The following is a 16,389-nucleotide window of genomic DNA, read 5'->3' as shown; positions in this document are numbered from 1 at the left end:
GAGATTGTGCCACTGCACTCCAGCCTGGGCAATAGAGCGAGACTCTGTCTAAAAATTAAAAAAAAATTTGTACAGAAGAAAAGGGTCCCAAGTCTAAAAATACATTAGATAAGTAAGAACCTACCAGAACCCTGAAAATAATTGGGGGGAACAAAACTCAGAGGTAATTAATTACAATTTGCCATAGTTTATTTATGTTTAGAAAGATAATTTAAAAATTGTTTTCATTATTAAGTTGAGAATATTTCTTCTTTCTTAGCCTGGTTTAATTGATCTATTCCATTTATTTAATGGAAATCACAAGTAATAGAGGACAGGTCTTACTTTTTTCCTTGAGACAGGTTAAGTGTTTGGGGGTAGGCAGGGGCCAGTCACTGTTATTCACATATGATAGATGGGAAACAGGGCTAAAGAGATTATGGAATTTGGCAAAGCTACACTGTCCAAGTCATGTGGCTCTGATTCCAATGTTATTTTCATTGGTCTTAATAAGAGAACCAATGATTCAAGGACAAAGGAAGATTGAGGAAGGGAGTAGAAGCAGTGATTAAATAAATCATGATACAACTTACTTGAAATACTATACAGCTGTTAAAATAATGGTAACAAAGGCTAGAAAGACAGTAACAAAACAATACGTTAACTGTAAAGGTTGGTATACCAAATTATATATAAACATCAATTACAGCTGTACAGAAATAGAGAAAAACAAATTAATAAACTGTAACAGAAGTATATATTATGTAGGAACATTATGAGTGCATTTTCTCTAGTTCCCAAATTTTCTGCCAAAACCTTCAGAATATGATTATAACTTCTAGAAAATTCGGATATGTTCTTGGGCTCAGAACACTTTCTGGGAAATTTTCTCAGAAGAATTTCCTTCAAAAATATTAACTTTAAAAAAATAGTATCAGTGGGATCAGTTTTTACTTTTAGAAGACTTGCTAATTGTAATAATATTTTGATAATTTTAAATATTTCAAAAGGCCCTCGGATGAGAAAAAGAATTGAAACCCAGAAACTATCGAGAAAGTTCTGTTTTTCCTAGAAGCAGAAACAAGAACGAATTCACGTGAATATTTTAAAGCCTCTTGTAATCTCCAAAATGAAAAAATTAAATTCGGCAAGAGACAATACTTGGCTCAAAAGCCTCTTGTCCTTTCAGTTACTGGAAAAAGTCTAGGTCAAGTTGATGACCACTTTCAATCAATTCCATCTCTTGACTTTTCAATTGCATGACCTTTGGGGAATTAATTGGGACTCTTGTGTCATTTCCCAGGAACAGCTGTCCCGATCATAAAATTCAGGAGAGCCTACATTTCTCTTCTTGAATATCCTATCCCAGATCCACAGACTAAATGGAAGAATAAAGTTATTACCACCACCACCACCCCAAAGATGGGGAACCTGTAATAAGCGCAGAACAAGGAAATGTGTTCAGCTTCTCTGTAGGATAAGTACATGTTTATAAGACAGTACATAGGAATGCAAATGATCTGTAATATAGGCTTCGGCCTACATGTAAGAATAGGCAGATGAAAAATACTGAAGCACTAATTGCGGTACTTTCCTTACTGTGCCAGTAGGAAGTGTAAATTCTAGGACACCTTTAATTTAAATCCATTTAAAGATACTCAGAGATATAGCCAAATATCTATTAGAAAGATTTTATGTCAGGCACCCAAAGGATTTTCTGAATACTTAATGGAATCCGTATTTTATATCTACATGTTCTGTTATTCAAACAACAAAGCAATATGCAAGACTGGTGTGTTTATATGGCTCTGCCCAAAAGTAATGTGTGTCTATACATGTAGACATACTTATTATGTTGGTGCAAAAGTAATTGCAGTTTTTGGCATTAATAGTAATGGCAAAAACCACAATTACTTTTGCACCAACCTAATAGATACTGAGGTGATGTTCAAAATGTTTAATAATCCACATATACAGTGTACCATGGAGGATGCAATTCCCACAAACAGCTATGTGAAGGTGGGTCTGAGGGAGTTCCAGCCAGCGCACTAGCACTGGAACCAGATGTCCCATCTCCACACTGGGGCTGGTCTTGGTCTGCTCCAACCAGCGGAATAGTCTGGATGAAGGCCAATGTGAGAGAGTTACAGAGGCCTGGCTGGAAGGTTGGGGGGCACCAGGGTGCCCCACCTCCAATGCCCACCCTTTAGCTCTCCAGTGCCATGATGGCCAGGGGCCCTTGAAAGAGCTGAGCACAATGTTTTGTGTTTTTTAACAAATAGTAAAGAATTATTTTAATATTTTAACAACCTCTTTTTCTGCAGCATTCTAGCATACCATCTGAATATCACCTCACTCTTGCATAGTGGCACTCTCTGTCATGTACACAGACACACACACACTAGTGTTTCACTGGCCAAAGCAGACCAGACCCACCACAGAGAATCTTACATAGGTTCACATATCTGCATATCCCTATATGCACATTTATATGTATATATGTGTGTATCACTCACCAGAAACTTTGGCCTCTGAAAAATTTCTCATTTCCAATTCTCCTAAGTAAACGGAGGCCAGCCATGATTCTAACTTTAGTCCTTAGTAACATCCTTAATTGTGCTGGTTATTTACCTATAGTTTTTCAGCTACATGCCTACACTTTCACTCTGTTCCGTAATGCTGGGGACTGGGAATCTGAAAACTGTTTCCCAAGCTCCTTTGCCAATTAGCTTCCTGCAAATAGGAGGCACTAGAGGAAATCCGTGGGTTGCAGGAGGGAACAGGGTGCTGTGTTGCTGCCTCTCACTCTCTCCCCCTCTACTCCTTCCCTTTTCTTTTTCTAACAATGACTCTGGAAGAATCTTTACTTCCTCCTGCAAAGCTCAGCTCTGGAGTGGCAGTTCTCCTCTACTCTCCTAAGTGACGGTACCATCACCTCCTCCCTTCTGTGACCCTAGACACAGGAGTAGCAGCTGCTCTCTAAAGTTACTAATCTGTGGTTTATCTCATTTTTCCCTCTTCTTGCCTTCCAACATATTTCATGTATTAAATTCCCTGTTTAAAATACCTAGTGTGCTTTTTGCTTTCCTGGCTAATATTGAAATATTTCCAAAACTGGGAGAAACTCACTGCTTGAATCTATTTCTATTAAGAATCAATGAAATGGAATACTTTATTAGGCTGATTTGAAAATGGGCTGATACCTACCTTTTTAGGCTAACAGGCTTTCCTGCATGTTGATGGGGGTTCAAATAAAGGGCATTTTATTTCTTCCTGTTCTTTTAAAAAAAACTACAGGACTGTTGTTCAGAAATGCTTTGCTGAGTACCTCAGTTTACCTTGTCATCCTTAAAGAAAAAAAATTCTAATTCCTTTGCATATTTACCTCTTAATTCTATCTCATTTGCTTCTATTTCCACATGAGCCCAACTTCAATTTTCAACATTTCTCTTTGACCTTCATCTGATCCATCAGGTAATCTCGCTCCTCTTTCCTTTTGCGTTTGTGCCTGGTGAATCATATCTCCACCTGTCTCAAATGCAGCATGCTGTTTTTCATTTGTAACAGCCTCTCATGCTCAGAGCTCGTATTACCAGAAATTTCTCATAGGTCCTATAGCAGTCCTTATCTACATGTTTCTTAAAACTGAAAACAGTCTCATTTTGTACCAGGAATACTTGAGTCTTTTTGCTATTGCCCTCAGTGACAATATTACAATCTATCATATCATCCTTTACCTATTTTTAGGGTGGGTTTTATTCATTTTCTCTATCAGTGATATGATTTGGCTCTGTGAGAGTCTAGGGTCACAGAAGGGAGGAGGTGATGGTGCCGTCACTTAGGAGAGTAGCGAACTGCCACTCCAGAGCTGAGGTTTGGAAGAGGGACTTAAGTCATTGTCAGAAAAAGAAAAGGGCGGGGATTGAGGGGGAGAGAAAGGGACAGAGCCCAAATCTCATCTCGAATTGTAATCCCCACGTGTCGAGGGAGGGACTTGTAATCCCCATATGTCAAGGGAGGGAGGTGATTGAATCACGGGGGCAGTTTCCCCCATGCTGTTCTTGTGATAGTGAGTTCTCATGAGATCTGATTGTTTTAAAAGTGGCAGTTTTTTCCTGAACTCTCACTCTTCTCACCTGCCGCCTTGTGAAGAAGGTGCCTGTTTCCCCTTCACTTTCCGCCATGATTGTAGGTTTCCTGAGGCCTCCCCAGCCATGTGGAACTGTGAGTCAATTAAACCTCTTTCCTCTATAAATTATCCAGTCTCGGGTATTTCTTTATAGCAACGTGTAAATGGACTAAAACAATCGGTTTCTGAATACGAATGTCTTTTTACTTCATATACCTGGAATTTTTTTCACTGTCAGGTTTTTAAACTGTTAAAACTCCTGGGTGTAATTGTGTCTGCTTTGGCAATGAGTCAGATGAAAGCCATTTCTTCAAAGAAGTGATTAAAAATCTTGGTGTGTAATGTCTTCAGTTCAGGCCCCAGAGAAACAAAGAAGTATAGCCAACATGGCATCCTGTTTGGCATCTGGTTTCTTTTCACAAAAGATATTGCATTCAATGGGTCCTTAAATTTGGGGCTCTGAACTTAGCAACAGAATGCCAACAAAACTTGATCAACTAAATATTGTGAGTAAGCCTTAAGTGCTACCTTATTCGATTAAAGCTTGAGACTACTCCATCTGTATACCCTTCTAAATCAATTTGAGGGACCTGGACAGTGCATGAGTTAATTCATGAGGACTTTTTCAAACCAAAATAGTCCACTACCACAAGTGTGAATTGAGGATGTCATAGCTAACACTTATATTGTGCTGACTGTATGTTAGGGTTCATTCCAAACACTTTAAATATGTTAACTTATTTGATCCTCCCAGAAATCCTATACGGGAGGGACTGGTATGACCTTCATTCTTCAGATGAAGAAAGGCACAGAGAGGATACATAACCTATCCTAGGTAACACGGTAGTACATGGTAGACTGGGGGTTTTACTCCAGGCACTTTGACTCCAGGGTCCCTATTTATAACCTCTACATCAAACTGTCTCTCAAACCTTCTCATCCACATCCTGACTCAGAATATGTACCAATAGTATGGAGTTACCCAGGTTCTCCTGCTAAGGTACTTTGTGCCCTGGTGATACTCTTCTTAGTAGCAACAGCAGTTTAACCTGTGGTTTATCTATTTTTCCCTTTTCTCGCCTTCCAACCTATTTCCTGTATTAAATTCCCTGTTTAAAATACCTAGTGTGCTTTTTGCTTTCCTGGCTGATATAGAGATATTTCCAAAACTGCTAGAAATTCACACTTGAGTCTATTTCTATTAAGGATCAATGAAATGGAATATTTTATAAGGCTGATTTGAAAATGAACCACAAATGGTCCATATTGATCTGCAAAGCTACCCTTTATAGGAAGTAGGCTATACTCTGTGCCAGAGTATTATGCCAGGTGCTTTTACATTTATATAATCTCATCTAATCTTACCAACAATACTAAGACTTGGTTATTATATTTCCAGTAGCCAGATAACCAAAGGGAGGCTAACTGAAGTTAAGTAACCTACACAGGATGAAATAACTAGTAAGTGGACGAAGCAGAATTCAAACCCAGGCCCATGATACTGGAGCCTGTGCTCTTAACCATTTGATAACATGGCCTTCCCTCTGCTCTTCTTCCAACAGCCCTGGTCACACTGCCCCCACCAAGTCTCCACCCTGATGCCTCTGTTCCTTCAGCATAGCTGCCTAAAAAGGACCCTCGAGAATCCCGCCTCTGATTACAGGCAGAACTTCCTGAGCCCAGATATCAGTCTTGGCTCTGAAACTCTGTGTGGAACTGAGAAGCTCACTTAAATTATTGAGTCTCTACATCCTTTTCTGCAAAATGGGAATGAACATCACCTATTTCACAGAATCACTGAAGGAATTAAAAGATAATGTACATGAATATGTCAAGTGCTTCAATATTTGTAGTTACAATAATAATAATGGGATTTTCAGCATCATCAAAACAGGGTATAATAAGATAGACTGAGTTTTAGGATGCTATGAGGCATAATTATTTTCTTCCAGAGCAACTGTATCAATATTTTGGGAGGCTATACCTTAGAGCCCAATGGAGGAAGATTCTAATTAATGCTTTCTCTCACTTTTGAATAGTCTTGTAAAATTGTGATGCTCATCTACAAAGCTGGGATTGTTTTCAGATATGCCACTTGTTGAACCACAATTTCAGGAAAGAGCTATACCTCAGAACCATAGTTACTTAAAGAATTTCAAAAGACTACGTTTTCAAGAAAATCTAGTGAATGGTAAAAACAGGTTTCTTTAATGAGGAAGAAAAATCATTTATCAGAACTATTTGTAGGAGAGGAAATAACAGTGGTTGTGATTAGAAAGGCCTGTAATTAATACACCTACTGGAAAATACATGTCCAAAAATATTGAAATAAAAAAGAGTTATGACTATTTTTCATCAGTAACTTACTGCAAATACACAATCCAATTCACAATAAATTATAGAGTCATATGTATATGCATTTAATTTGCCAAAACACTCATAAAGTTTAATGAAGTTAACGCCCAGCAGGCAGATTTATTACTATTCATTTAATATGAATGAAACAAATAAAAAGCGTTTAACAACAAACATGATGCATTTGCCATTAGAACATGCCCACTAATTGTAACATACTCAATTTGCTTAATTCTTTCTTTTATGATCAAAGTAGGCCAAACCCAAGTCCATTTGTTTTTTGGTACCCACTCATGCATCATTTCTGACACTTCCTTTATTTTGAATCTGCCCTAAATCTTGTGATCTGCCTGGCATATTCAGGCTCATATCTAGCCAAGGAATTAATCAAAAGTTGGTGTTTTCTGGCATCACCAGTTTTAATTGCTTGGACTTGGGTTAGTTGAAAGGCACAAGGCCAGTAAAACCTGCCAGAAAAAAAAAAAGTACAGTAAATTTAGCACTTACTGCTTTGAGGTCTTCATTAACATGAGTATCATTCATTATAAACTCTGGATAGCCAACTTTTGCCAAAACAGCTCTCGCCTATAAAAAGGAAAAAGAAAAATAATGTCAGAGTTTCAGCACTTAAATCATTAATAGTCACAAGATGTAGAAATGTGCCCTTCATCTGAAAACTCCATTTACTGACTATCTACTATATGCAAGCCACTGTGAAGGGCAAAAATATATAGATATATATTGAGAGACCTCAGTATACTAAAAATGTAGTGAATGTAGCAAATAACTGTCTAGTACAATGTAAACAAAATAAAAATTTTAATAGAAATAGACAATATTGTTATCAAAGTCCAGAGCAGAGGCTGTTTCTGCATGGAGAAAATGCTTAATGGAGAAGGCGACTCAATCAAGTCTTAAGAGAATGGTTAGGATTTCAAAATGGAGAGCTAGAAGAACATTCCAGGAGAATAAATAGGGGCAAAGACGGAGGCAAAAATATGTGCAAATCATACATCTGATAAAGGGTTAATATCCAAAATATACTTAAAACTCAATTCAATATCAAGAAAGCAAATCACCTGGTTAAAAAATGGGGAAAGGAGGTCGGGCACAGTGGTTCATGCCTGTAATACCAGAGCTTTGGGAGGCTGAGGCAGGAGGATTGCTTGAGGCCAGGAATTCAAGACCAGCCTGGGCAACACAGCGGGACCCTGTCTCTACAAAAATAAAAAAATTTAAAAAAAGCCGAGCATGGTGGCACCTGCCTATAGTTCCAGTTACTTGGGAAGTTGAGGCAGGAGGATCACTTGAACCTGGGAGGTAGAGGCTGCAGTGAGCTATGATCACACTACTGCACTCCAGCCTGGGTGACAGAACAAGACCCTGTCTCAAAAAAAAAAAAAAAAAATTAAAAAGGGAAAATAACGTGAAAATACATTTCTCAAGACATACAAATGGTTAACAGATTTTTTTAATGATCCACATCATTACTCATCAGGGAAATAAAAATTAAAAACACAATGAGATATTACCTATCACCAGTTAGAATGGCTATTATCAACAAGACAAGAGATAACGAGTGTTGGCAACGGTGTGGAGAAAGGGGAACTCTTGAGCATTGTTGGTGGCAATATAATTTGGTACAGTCACTATGAAAAACACTATGGAGGTTCCTCTAAAAATTAAAAATATAACTACCATACAAAGCAGTAATCCTACTCCTGGAGCTATATCCAAAGGAAATGAAATCAGTACGCTAAAGAGATATCAGCACCTCCATGTTCATTGAAGCACTATTCAAAATAGCCAAGATATGGAATTAACCTAAATGTCTATCAACAGAGGAATGGATTAAAAATGTAGTATATATACACAATGGAATACTATTCAGCTTTAAAAAAGAAGAAAATTCTGTCATTTGTGACAACGTGGATGAACCTATAGGACTTCATGCTAAGTGAAATAAGCCAGGCACCGAAAGGCAAATACTACATGATCTCATTCATGTGGGATTTTAAACAGTCAAACTCATAGGAGAGAGTAGAGTAGGATGGTGGTTACCAGGGGTGGGGGAAGGGGGTTAGGGAGTTGGTCAAAAGATACAAAATTTCAGTTAGATAAGAGGAATAAGTTTAGGAGATGTATTGTACAACATAGTGACTATAGTTAATACCAATGTATTGTACACTTGAAAATGGCTAAGGGAGTAGATTTTAAATGTTCTTACCACAAAAATGATAAATATATGAGGTGATGGATATGTTAACGTACCCATTCTCTAATGTATACACGTATCAAAACATCATGTTGTACATCATATATATATAATATATAATTATATATATATAATTTTGTCAGTATATAGTCAGTTTAAATACATAAAAATGAAAAAAAACTACAAGGAGATAGCAAACACACACGATATGGCATATTGGAGAGAGGGCGAGTAATTTAAAGTAGCTGGACTATAAGTACATGAGGATGGAGAGCAGAAAATAATGCAGGAAAATTGGCCTGGGGTCAGATCACAGGGATTCCTGAATGCCATGTTAACAAGCCTATATTTTATTTTACAGCTAAGAGAGAGCTAAATATGTTTAGCATGGGAATAAAAGGAGATGAGTCATGCTTCAGGAAGATTATCTTTGCAACATTGTGAAAGATGGCCAGGATGCCAGAAAGATTGGAGGCAGTGGTCTAGAATAATTTAAGATACATCATAATGTCATAACCATCATTTAGATAGACAAAGGTACTAATTATCCTCTGTGTTTTATAACAGATAGGGAATAAATAAAGGAAAAACAAACTTAGGCACATATAAAGAACCTCAAGAGCAGGGATTGGCAAAATATGGTCCCTGGGCCAAATCCGGCCACCCTACCCCTGTTTTTATAAATAAAGTTTTATTGGAACATAGCCACACTCATTTGTTTACCTGTCAACTATGGCTGCTTCTGCAGTACAGTTGTAGAGTTGAATAATTGGGTCAGACACCCTGTGGCCCACAAAGCCTCAAATATTTTATCTGGCCCTTTCTAGAAAAAGTTCGTCAACCCTTGCTTTAGAGAAACTTACAGTCCATGTGAAAATTTCTCTCTCCCTTCCCCAGATTCTGGGTTTCATAAAAGCAAAAGAGAAGCTTACAAGTACACTGTCAGGGCTCTAACCAGATTCCCTGGGATCCCTTTTAGAACTTCTGTACATCCCTCTAGCATCTATGTTTTTTTCTTTTCTAATGGCCAACACCTGAGACTTTTTGAAGGCCTGCCCTAGGAGCTACTAGAGCTCCTTGCCTTCAATCAAAAACAGCTAGTTCCTGGGGGTTTATTTGCTTTCTACCCACCCTGCCTCCGCCTCCACCTACGCCTTTGCCCAAGCAGCCCTAAGCAGCAATACGAAAGCCCAGCCCCTTTGCCTCAATTCAGGACAAATTCAGGACAATTCAGGTATAATTTGTACTTCCAAAGTTCCCTGCAGGATCAGACTAGTTCTGAGATGTCTCCTGAAATTGGACTCTCATCCCTCCCTGTCTTGCTTCTCCCATTCCCTTACTGATTTCTCTTGGGAGTATTTGTTTAATAAATCACTTACACAGGAATTCTCATCTCCAGATCTGCCTTCAGACGACCCAACATAAGACCTAGGCAACCCCAAACACGTTGGTTTTATTCCAGCAAAGCCACAAAGCAAAACCAGTGACCTTTGGACACTGCTCTTGGCAACGAGTTCTTTCCTTTAGTCCCTTTCAATTTTCCTCACTCAAGAAATAAACATAATAAGATAGTACACTTTCCTTATCTTCCTTGAAATAATTCAGATATTAAATATCAGCAGAATCCTGAAGCTCAAGACAGGATTTTACAAGGGCTGTAGGACATGGTCATAATGGGTTTTGCTGTTTCAGAGACTCAAGTATAGCACAGATCAAATTATACCTTCAAAACCCTGTGAGTTACACACACTAAAAGCTTGATGTGACCCAGATAGCAGATAACTAGAGGTTACAACTCTACCCCCAACACCAAACTATGTCATATGTCTACAGGTTACCTCATTCTGAGATTATTCTATTATTTCCGGCATTGTATTTAATTTTGCACTATATTTTAACAGCTCGCTATAAGTCATATGCATAACTATAGCAAGTAAAGAATTCCAGATAGTTTTGGAGAGAAAGTGAGGACGAGAGAGAGAGAGGAGAGAGAGAGCGAAAAGAAAAAAGAAGAAAAGAAAAGAACGAACGAACGAACGAACAAGCTGAGTCATCCACAATTGTTTTCTGAAGACTGGTCTTTCCAGAGCATGCTGGTGAATTATGCATTGTTTTTTAAACCTCATCTCTGGGACCCCCCACTGCACTACAGAGCCTCACAGAATATATTACCTTCTGCACCATCTATGCAGGTTATTGAATCCTTTTATTATTTATTTAGCATCACCATGACTTGAAGATAATCAGAACACATACAAAGAATCCCTATTTACCTCCCAAAGATACATACCTAGAATAAGGTAATAATACTAGTAGCAACATTGCCAACATCTGAATAGAGTGTTCTTCTTCCTAAAATATGCTATATATGTACGCCTCTATTCAGATTCAAATGTTTTTTTCTGCCACAGACTTCATTGTCAATTCCTCCTCATCCTACCCCACCCCATTCTACATTTTTCCCTGAGAAGCTTCAGAACTACATCTTGCAATATCCCATGGCTCCAGGTTAGACTACCAATGAGAAGCACTCATAGGCAATTCCAAAGGTAGAAGAGCAGATGCCATTCATTTGCTGTTGGTAGCCTTATACAGACATGTGGGCATCTGCAGACAGCAGATACAGCCCTTTTCCAGCAACTTCCAGGCATTCTCCTGAGAAAGACCTCTTTGGTGTACAAGCAGCAGAGATCATTGACAGACTCTGCCCTTCACTCTCCAGCCCTCTGAATGGTTGCCTAAGCCTCCAATTCCCTGTATTAAATGTCTTGCTGGTTGATATACTTAGAAGAGTGTCTGTTTTCCTGAATGAACCCTAAGTAAGGCAAATAGTAATCACATCACGTTTTAATTTTTCAAAATGGGAGAAGTGAAGCACCAATAGTTTGATGGCTTGAAGGGCAAAGTATTAGTGAGTCAGGTCTGAGATTAATTACCCTATTGGTTACATGGACAAAAAGGAAAGGCAAGTCCCACTGGAAATGCTGAGAGAGCAGTGATATAAATATTTAACAGATTGCATATTATATGCTGCAAGAAATATTTCCTAGGCTGTTTGTGGCTGATCAAAAACTCCAGGGCTTTCCATACCCAGTGCATGCATTTTCATTCTTTATTCATACAGACATCTGGAGAGAAGCTGCACTTGACAGGTGGACATCCGTTCCTCAATAGAGGAGGTTGACGCAGCTGCTGATCTTCACTACCTCTGTGACCTTAGGGAGAGTACTTAACTTTTTGAAATAAACACTGCCTACTGTCTACCTAATATCTATTCTCCCTTTCTTCTCTTACTATCAGGACTCCAATTCTGCTCAGGATGACAATGGACTCAACAACAACAAAATAGCTGTGTTGCCCAGCTTCCTTTCCAACTGGAGTCGGCTACGGGATAAGATTCGGGCCAATGACATTTAAGAAAAACTTCCCGTTGCACTTCCAAGAATCCATTTTAAAAGGGGACCGATTCATCAGCATATGCTTTCTACCTTGAGTCCAGGGTTTCTCAACACTTTGGGCCAGGTAATTCTTGTTGTGGGGTTTGTCCTGTAAATTGTAGGATGTTTAGCAGCATCTTTGTCTTCTACAAATTAGATACCAGGAGCAACCCATGCACCCCCTCCGCAAGTTGTGACAACCAAAAATATCTCCATATATTGCCAAATGTCCCCCTGGTGGCAAAATCACCTCCAGCTGACAACTACTGCTTTAGCCTTTCCTCTTCTTCCTTTCTGGAATGCTGATGCAATGCCAGAGGCAGAGCAGCCATCTAGTAATCACAAGGCAACACGTATGAAGAAAAAATCTACATGCTGAAGATGGTGGGATGAAAAGCTGATGGCATTCGAAGCCCAGCATATTAGACCTGGACTGCCTCCCTCTTTTCCCTTCATGACATACAGAAAATAAAGCCCTTATTTGTTTGAGGCATTATGTGTCATGTTTTCCATTAGCTATTTTAATCCTAACACACTCTCCTTTACATCAGATGTTAAGAAAAAAATTACTAAAAATTAGTACCTATTTCATAGCATTGTCTGCAAGAGTTCAGGATGACATTTCATGTAAAACACTTTTTTCCCTTGGTCCAGAGTACATGATGAGCAAATGTTAGTTGGAGACTACACCAAGAAAGTAGAAACATGACTTTTTCCAACGATTTGGAGTAACTGTTGTGTGTGTGTTTGGAGGGTCTTCCAGAGGAGTCCAGGTCATCTTACACCCCTAACCAAATACCTGAAACCCCTGAGAAATAATGTCACTCTCTTTAGTCGTAGGTCCAGTTTCAGAAGGCCACACTTGTGGTGAGAGAAAGAATAATGAGAAAAGAAATGCTTAGGGAGAAAAGCTATTGAGGCAACCCTCTTATCAATGGAAGACAAATGTACAAGCTTCTTGGAGCATGGTAGGAGATTTTCCTAGCAAAGCCAGACTCTGCATATGAGTCAAAAGAATCCAGGCTATTTGCAGCCCCCCAAAAGTTGGAGGACTCTTTTGAGAGCCACTATTGGCACACCTCTGAAAGCAGACACAAGAAACACTACCAAGTTTAACCCTAGAAAAGATCCAAGATACAGGTTGCCTTTAGCACTTGCCATCTTGGTTTCTGCCTTCCTCCTCTTTCTCTTTCTTTTGTCTGTTCCCTTCAACACCTAGCAGGTCCTATGTGTTCATACCACTTGCAATACCATCATACCCTAGTCGGCCTTTCCTTAGCAATACTCTGCTCCAGAGATATCTCCCCCTTCCCTTCTCATCCATCAAAACTATTAATTTTTCAAGGTTGCTAATCCACTAGCTGCCATTGGGGCCTCAAACTAGTTTATAATAGAATGTAAGTGACTAATAGCAATCTAATATATTTACTCTGGAGAAATACTTTTATTTAAAAGAGTAGTTTATTAGCCAAAGGAATAAATACAATTAAATGAGAGGTTTTGTAGCTGAGAGAATCTTCTAATACTATTCAAATTAAACCAATAGCCTATTCCACCTAATCACCATGTTACCACAGGTAACATAGCAAGTGGCCAATACTCAATAAATATTAATTCATACAATGAATAATTTGAGAAACCCACTCTGATCAATGTCATCAATAGTATCAGAAAATATAAAAGGCTATATTTTACATTTAACCTTTAAATATAAGAGGATTAACATACAATCATAAACATCATTCAGTGATGTTCACACCAAGGTGCGTTTCCCTGGGTTTTGTTGTTGTTGTTGTCTTGAGACAGTCTCACGGTGTCATCCAGGCTGGAGTGCAGTGGCATGATCTCGGCTCACTGCAACCTCCATGTCCCAGGTTCAAGTAATTCTTGTGCCTCAGCCTACCAAGTAGCTGGGATCACAGGCGTGTGCCATCATGCCCAGCTAACATTAAGGTATATTTCAATATTAACTGATCTTACCACAGGAGAGAAAAAAGGGGGAAAAGCGAGATATTTTGTGAGAACATATAAAACATTCTGGAAAATTAAGCAAGGTACAAAATCCATTGCAATTAATTTTTTTTTTAGATGGAGCCTCGCTCTGTCACCCAGGTTGGAGTATAGTGACACAATCTCAGCCCACTGCAACCTCTGCCTCTCAGGTTCAAGCATCTTCTGCTTCAGCCTCCTACCGAGTAGCTGGGATTACAGGCATGCACCACCATGCCCAGCTAATTTTTGTATTTTTTAGTAGAGATGGAGTTTCATCATGTTGGCCAGGCTGGTCTCGAACTCCTGACCTCAAATGATATGTCCACCTCAGCCTCCCAAAGTGCTGGGATTACAGGCGTGAGCCACCACACTCAGCTTCCAATGCAATTAATTCTTGGTGGCAAACAAAACTATATATTTTATGTAAGCTATTTCAATCAATCAACACATACTTACTGATATGGTTTGGCTGTATCCCCACCCAAATCTCAAATTGTAGCTCCCATAATTCCCACATGTCATGGGAGGGACCCAGTGGGAGGTAATTGACTCATGAGGGCAGGTCTTTCCTGTGCTGTTCTCTTGATAGTGAGTAAGTCTCAGGAGATCTGATGGTTTTATAAAGGGGAGTTCCTCTGCACATGCTTGCTTTCTTTTTTTTTTTTTTTTTTTTGAGACAGAGTTTCACTCTTGTTGCCCAGGCTGGAGTGCAATGCCACAATCTCAGCTCACTGCAACCTCCACCTCCTGGGTTCAAGTGATTCTCCTGCCTCAGCCTCCCAAGTAGCTGGGATGTCAGGTGCCCACAACCACGTCCGGCTAATTTTTTGTATTTTTAGTAGAGACGGGGTTTTACCATGTTGGCCAGGCTGGTCTCGAACTCCTGACCTCAGGTGATCCACCTGCCTCAGCCTCCCAAAGTGCTGGGATTACAGGCGTGAGACACCGTGCCCAGCCTGCACATGCTTTCTCTTGCTTGCCTGCCGCCACGCAAGATGTGACTTTGCTCTTCCTTTGCCTTCCGCCATGATTGTGAGGCCTCCCCAGCCATGTGGAACTGTGAGTCAATTAAACCTCTTTCTTTATAAATTACCCAGTCCCAGGTATGTCTTTATTAGCAGCATGAGAACAGACTAATACACATACTGAACATAAAATCGAGGCTCAGGACTCTCCTTAATACTAAAAGAACATACAAACGTAATATTATCCATTACTTAACTGCATTTTTATTTAAAAAGCTGAGGAAAACCATTCTATAACAAGTTATCATCATCATATAAGGTATTAGCAATACCTGAATTTTCTGAATCTCTCTGTTCCTCAGTTTCCTCGTCTGTAGAATATGGATACATTTAGTTCTAATACCAATAAAGTGAAATAGAGAGTTGGGAGAAGTATTCAGATAATAAAGGAATTATGAAGTTTGCCTTACCCATATCAGGAATAAGCAAACTTTTTCTGTAAAGGGCCAAATAGTAAATATTTTAGGCTTTGCAGCCCATATCGCCTCTGCACAACTACTCAGCTCTGTGATTGTACCTGAGAAAGCAGAAACAAGCTAGAACAACACATAAATGAATGGCTGTGACTCTGTTCCAATAAAACTTTATAGACACTGAAATTTGAATCTCATACAACTTTCATGTATCATAATATATTCTTCTTTTGATTGTTTACACTTGGTGTGTTTTTTTGTCCTTTTTTTTTTTTTTTTTTTTTTTTTTTGTGGAGAACGAGGTCTCACTACGTTGCCCAGACAGGTCTCAAACTCCTGGGCTCAAGCAATCCTCCCACATCTCCCTCCCTAAGTACTGGGGTTCTAGGCATGAGCCACTGTACCAAGCTGATTTTTAAAAACTATTTTAAAAATGTGAAATCCATTCATAACTTGTGGTTCACACAAAAACAGGCAGAATGCCAAATATGGCCCAAGGGCCATAGCTTACTAAGCCAACACAGATAATTAAATAAAGCTAGGTTATTCGCTGAGTTGCCTCAATTCATGACACAGGGGCTAGTACACAGTAAGTGCTTAACAAATGCTTCCAAACTGATCCATGCTCAACAGCATCATTTGTGTTCATGTGTGTGCACGTGCATGCATGGCTTAGCTATCAAGATTTTTATTTGTTTTTGTTTTGCTCTTTGCTATTACTACCATTTACATGCGGCAGATTTCAGTTGCTTGGGAGTTGACTCCCTGCCCTAAAGTCTTATGGCTAGAGCTTTAAAAATCACAATTAATTTCCATGGAGACAACAGAGAGTTTGTAAAGATTA

General features: G+C 39.1%; 1 protein-coding gene and 1 long non-coding RNA gene across 3 annotated transcripts in view; one reads left to right on the top strand and one right to left on the bottom strand.

Moving 5' to 3' along the window:
* Positions 1 to 16,389, bottom strand: part of PHEX (phosphate regulating endopeptidase homolog X-linked) — a 220,776-nt gene that overhangs the window by 77,516 nt on the left and 126,871 nt on the right. For both annotated transcript variants that reach the window (XM_030806771.1, XM_003261145.4), the window contains exon 13: positions 6,971 to 7,048. In XM_030806771.1, the coding sequence (XP_030662631.1) occupies positions 6,971 to 7,048 (78 nt within the window). The remainder of the gene's footprint in view (positions 1 to 6,970; positions 7,049 to 16,389) is intronic.
* On the top strand, positions 986 to 12,582 carry LOC115833259. The gene is made up of 3 exons (XR_004028693.1): positions 986 to 1,075; positions 10,580 to 10,870; positions 11,979 to 12,582. It is a non-coding gene; the product is annotated as an uncharacterized LOC115833259 (long non-coding RNA).

The sequence above is a fragment of the Nomascus leucogenys genome, chromosome X, assembly GCF_006542625.1.
Source record: "Nomascus leucogenys isolate Asia chromosome X, Asia_NLE_v1, whole genome shotgun sequence".
In the NCBI taxonomy this organism is placed as follows: Eukaryota; Metazoa; Chordata; class Mammalia; order Primates; family Hylobatidae; genus Nomascus; species Nomascus leucogenys.
Note: the sequence above shows the minus strand (reverse complement) of the source record. Positions and strands in the feature narration are given on the sequence as shown.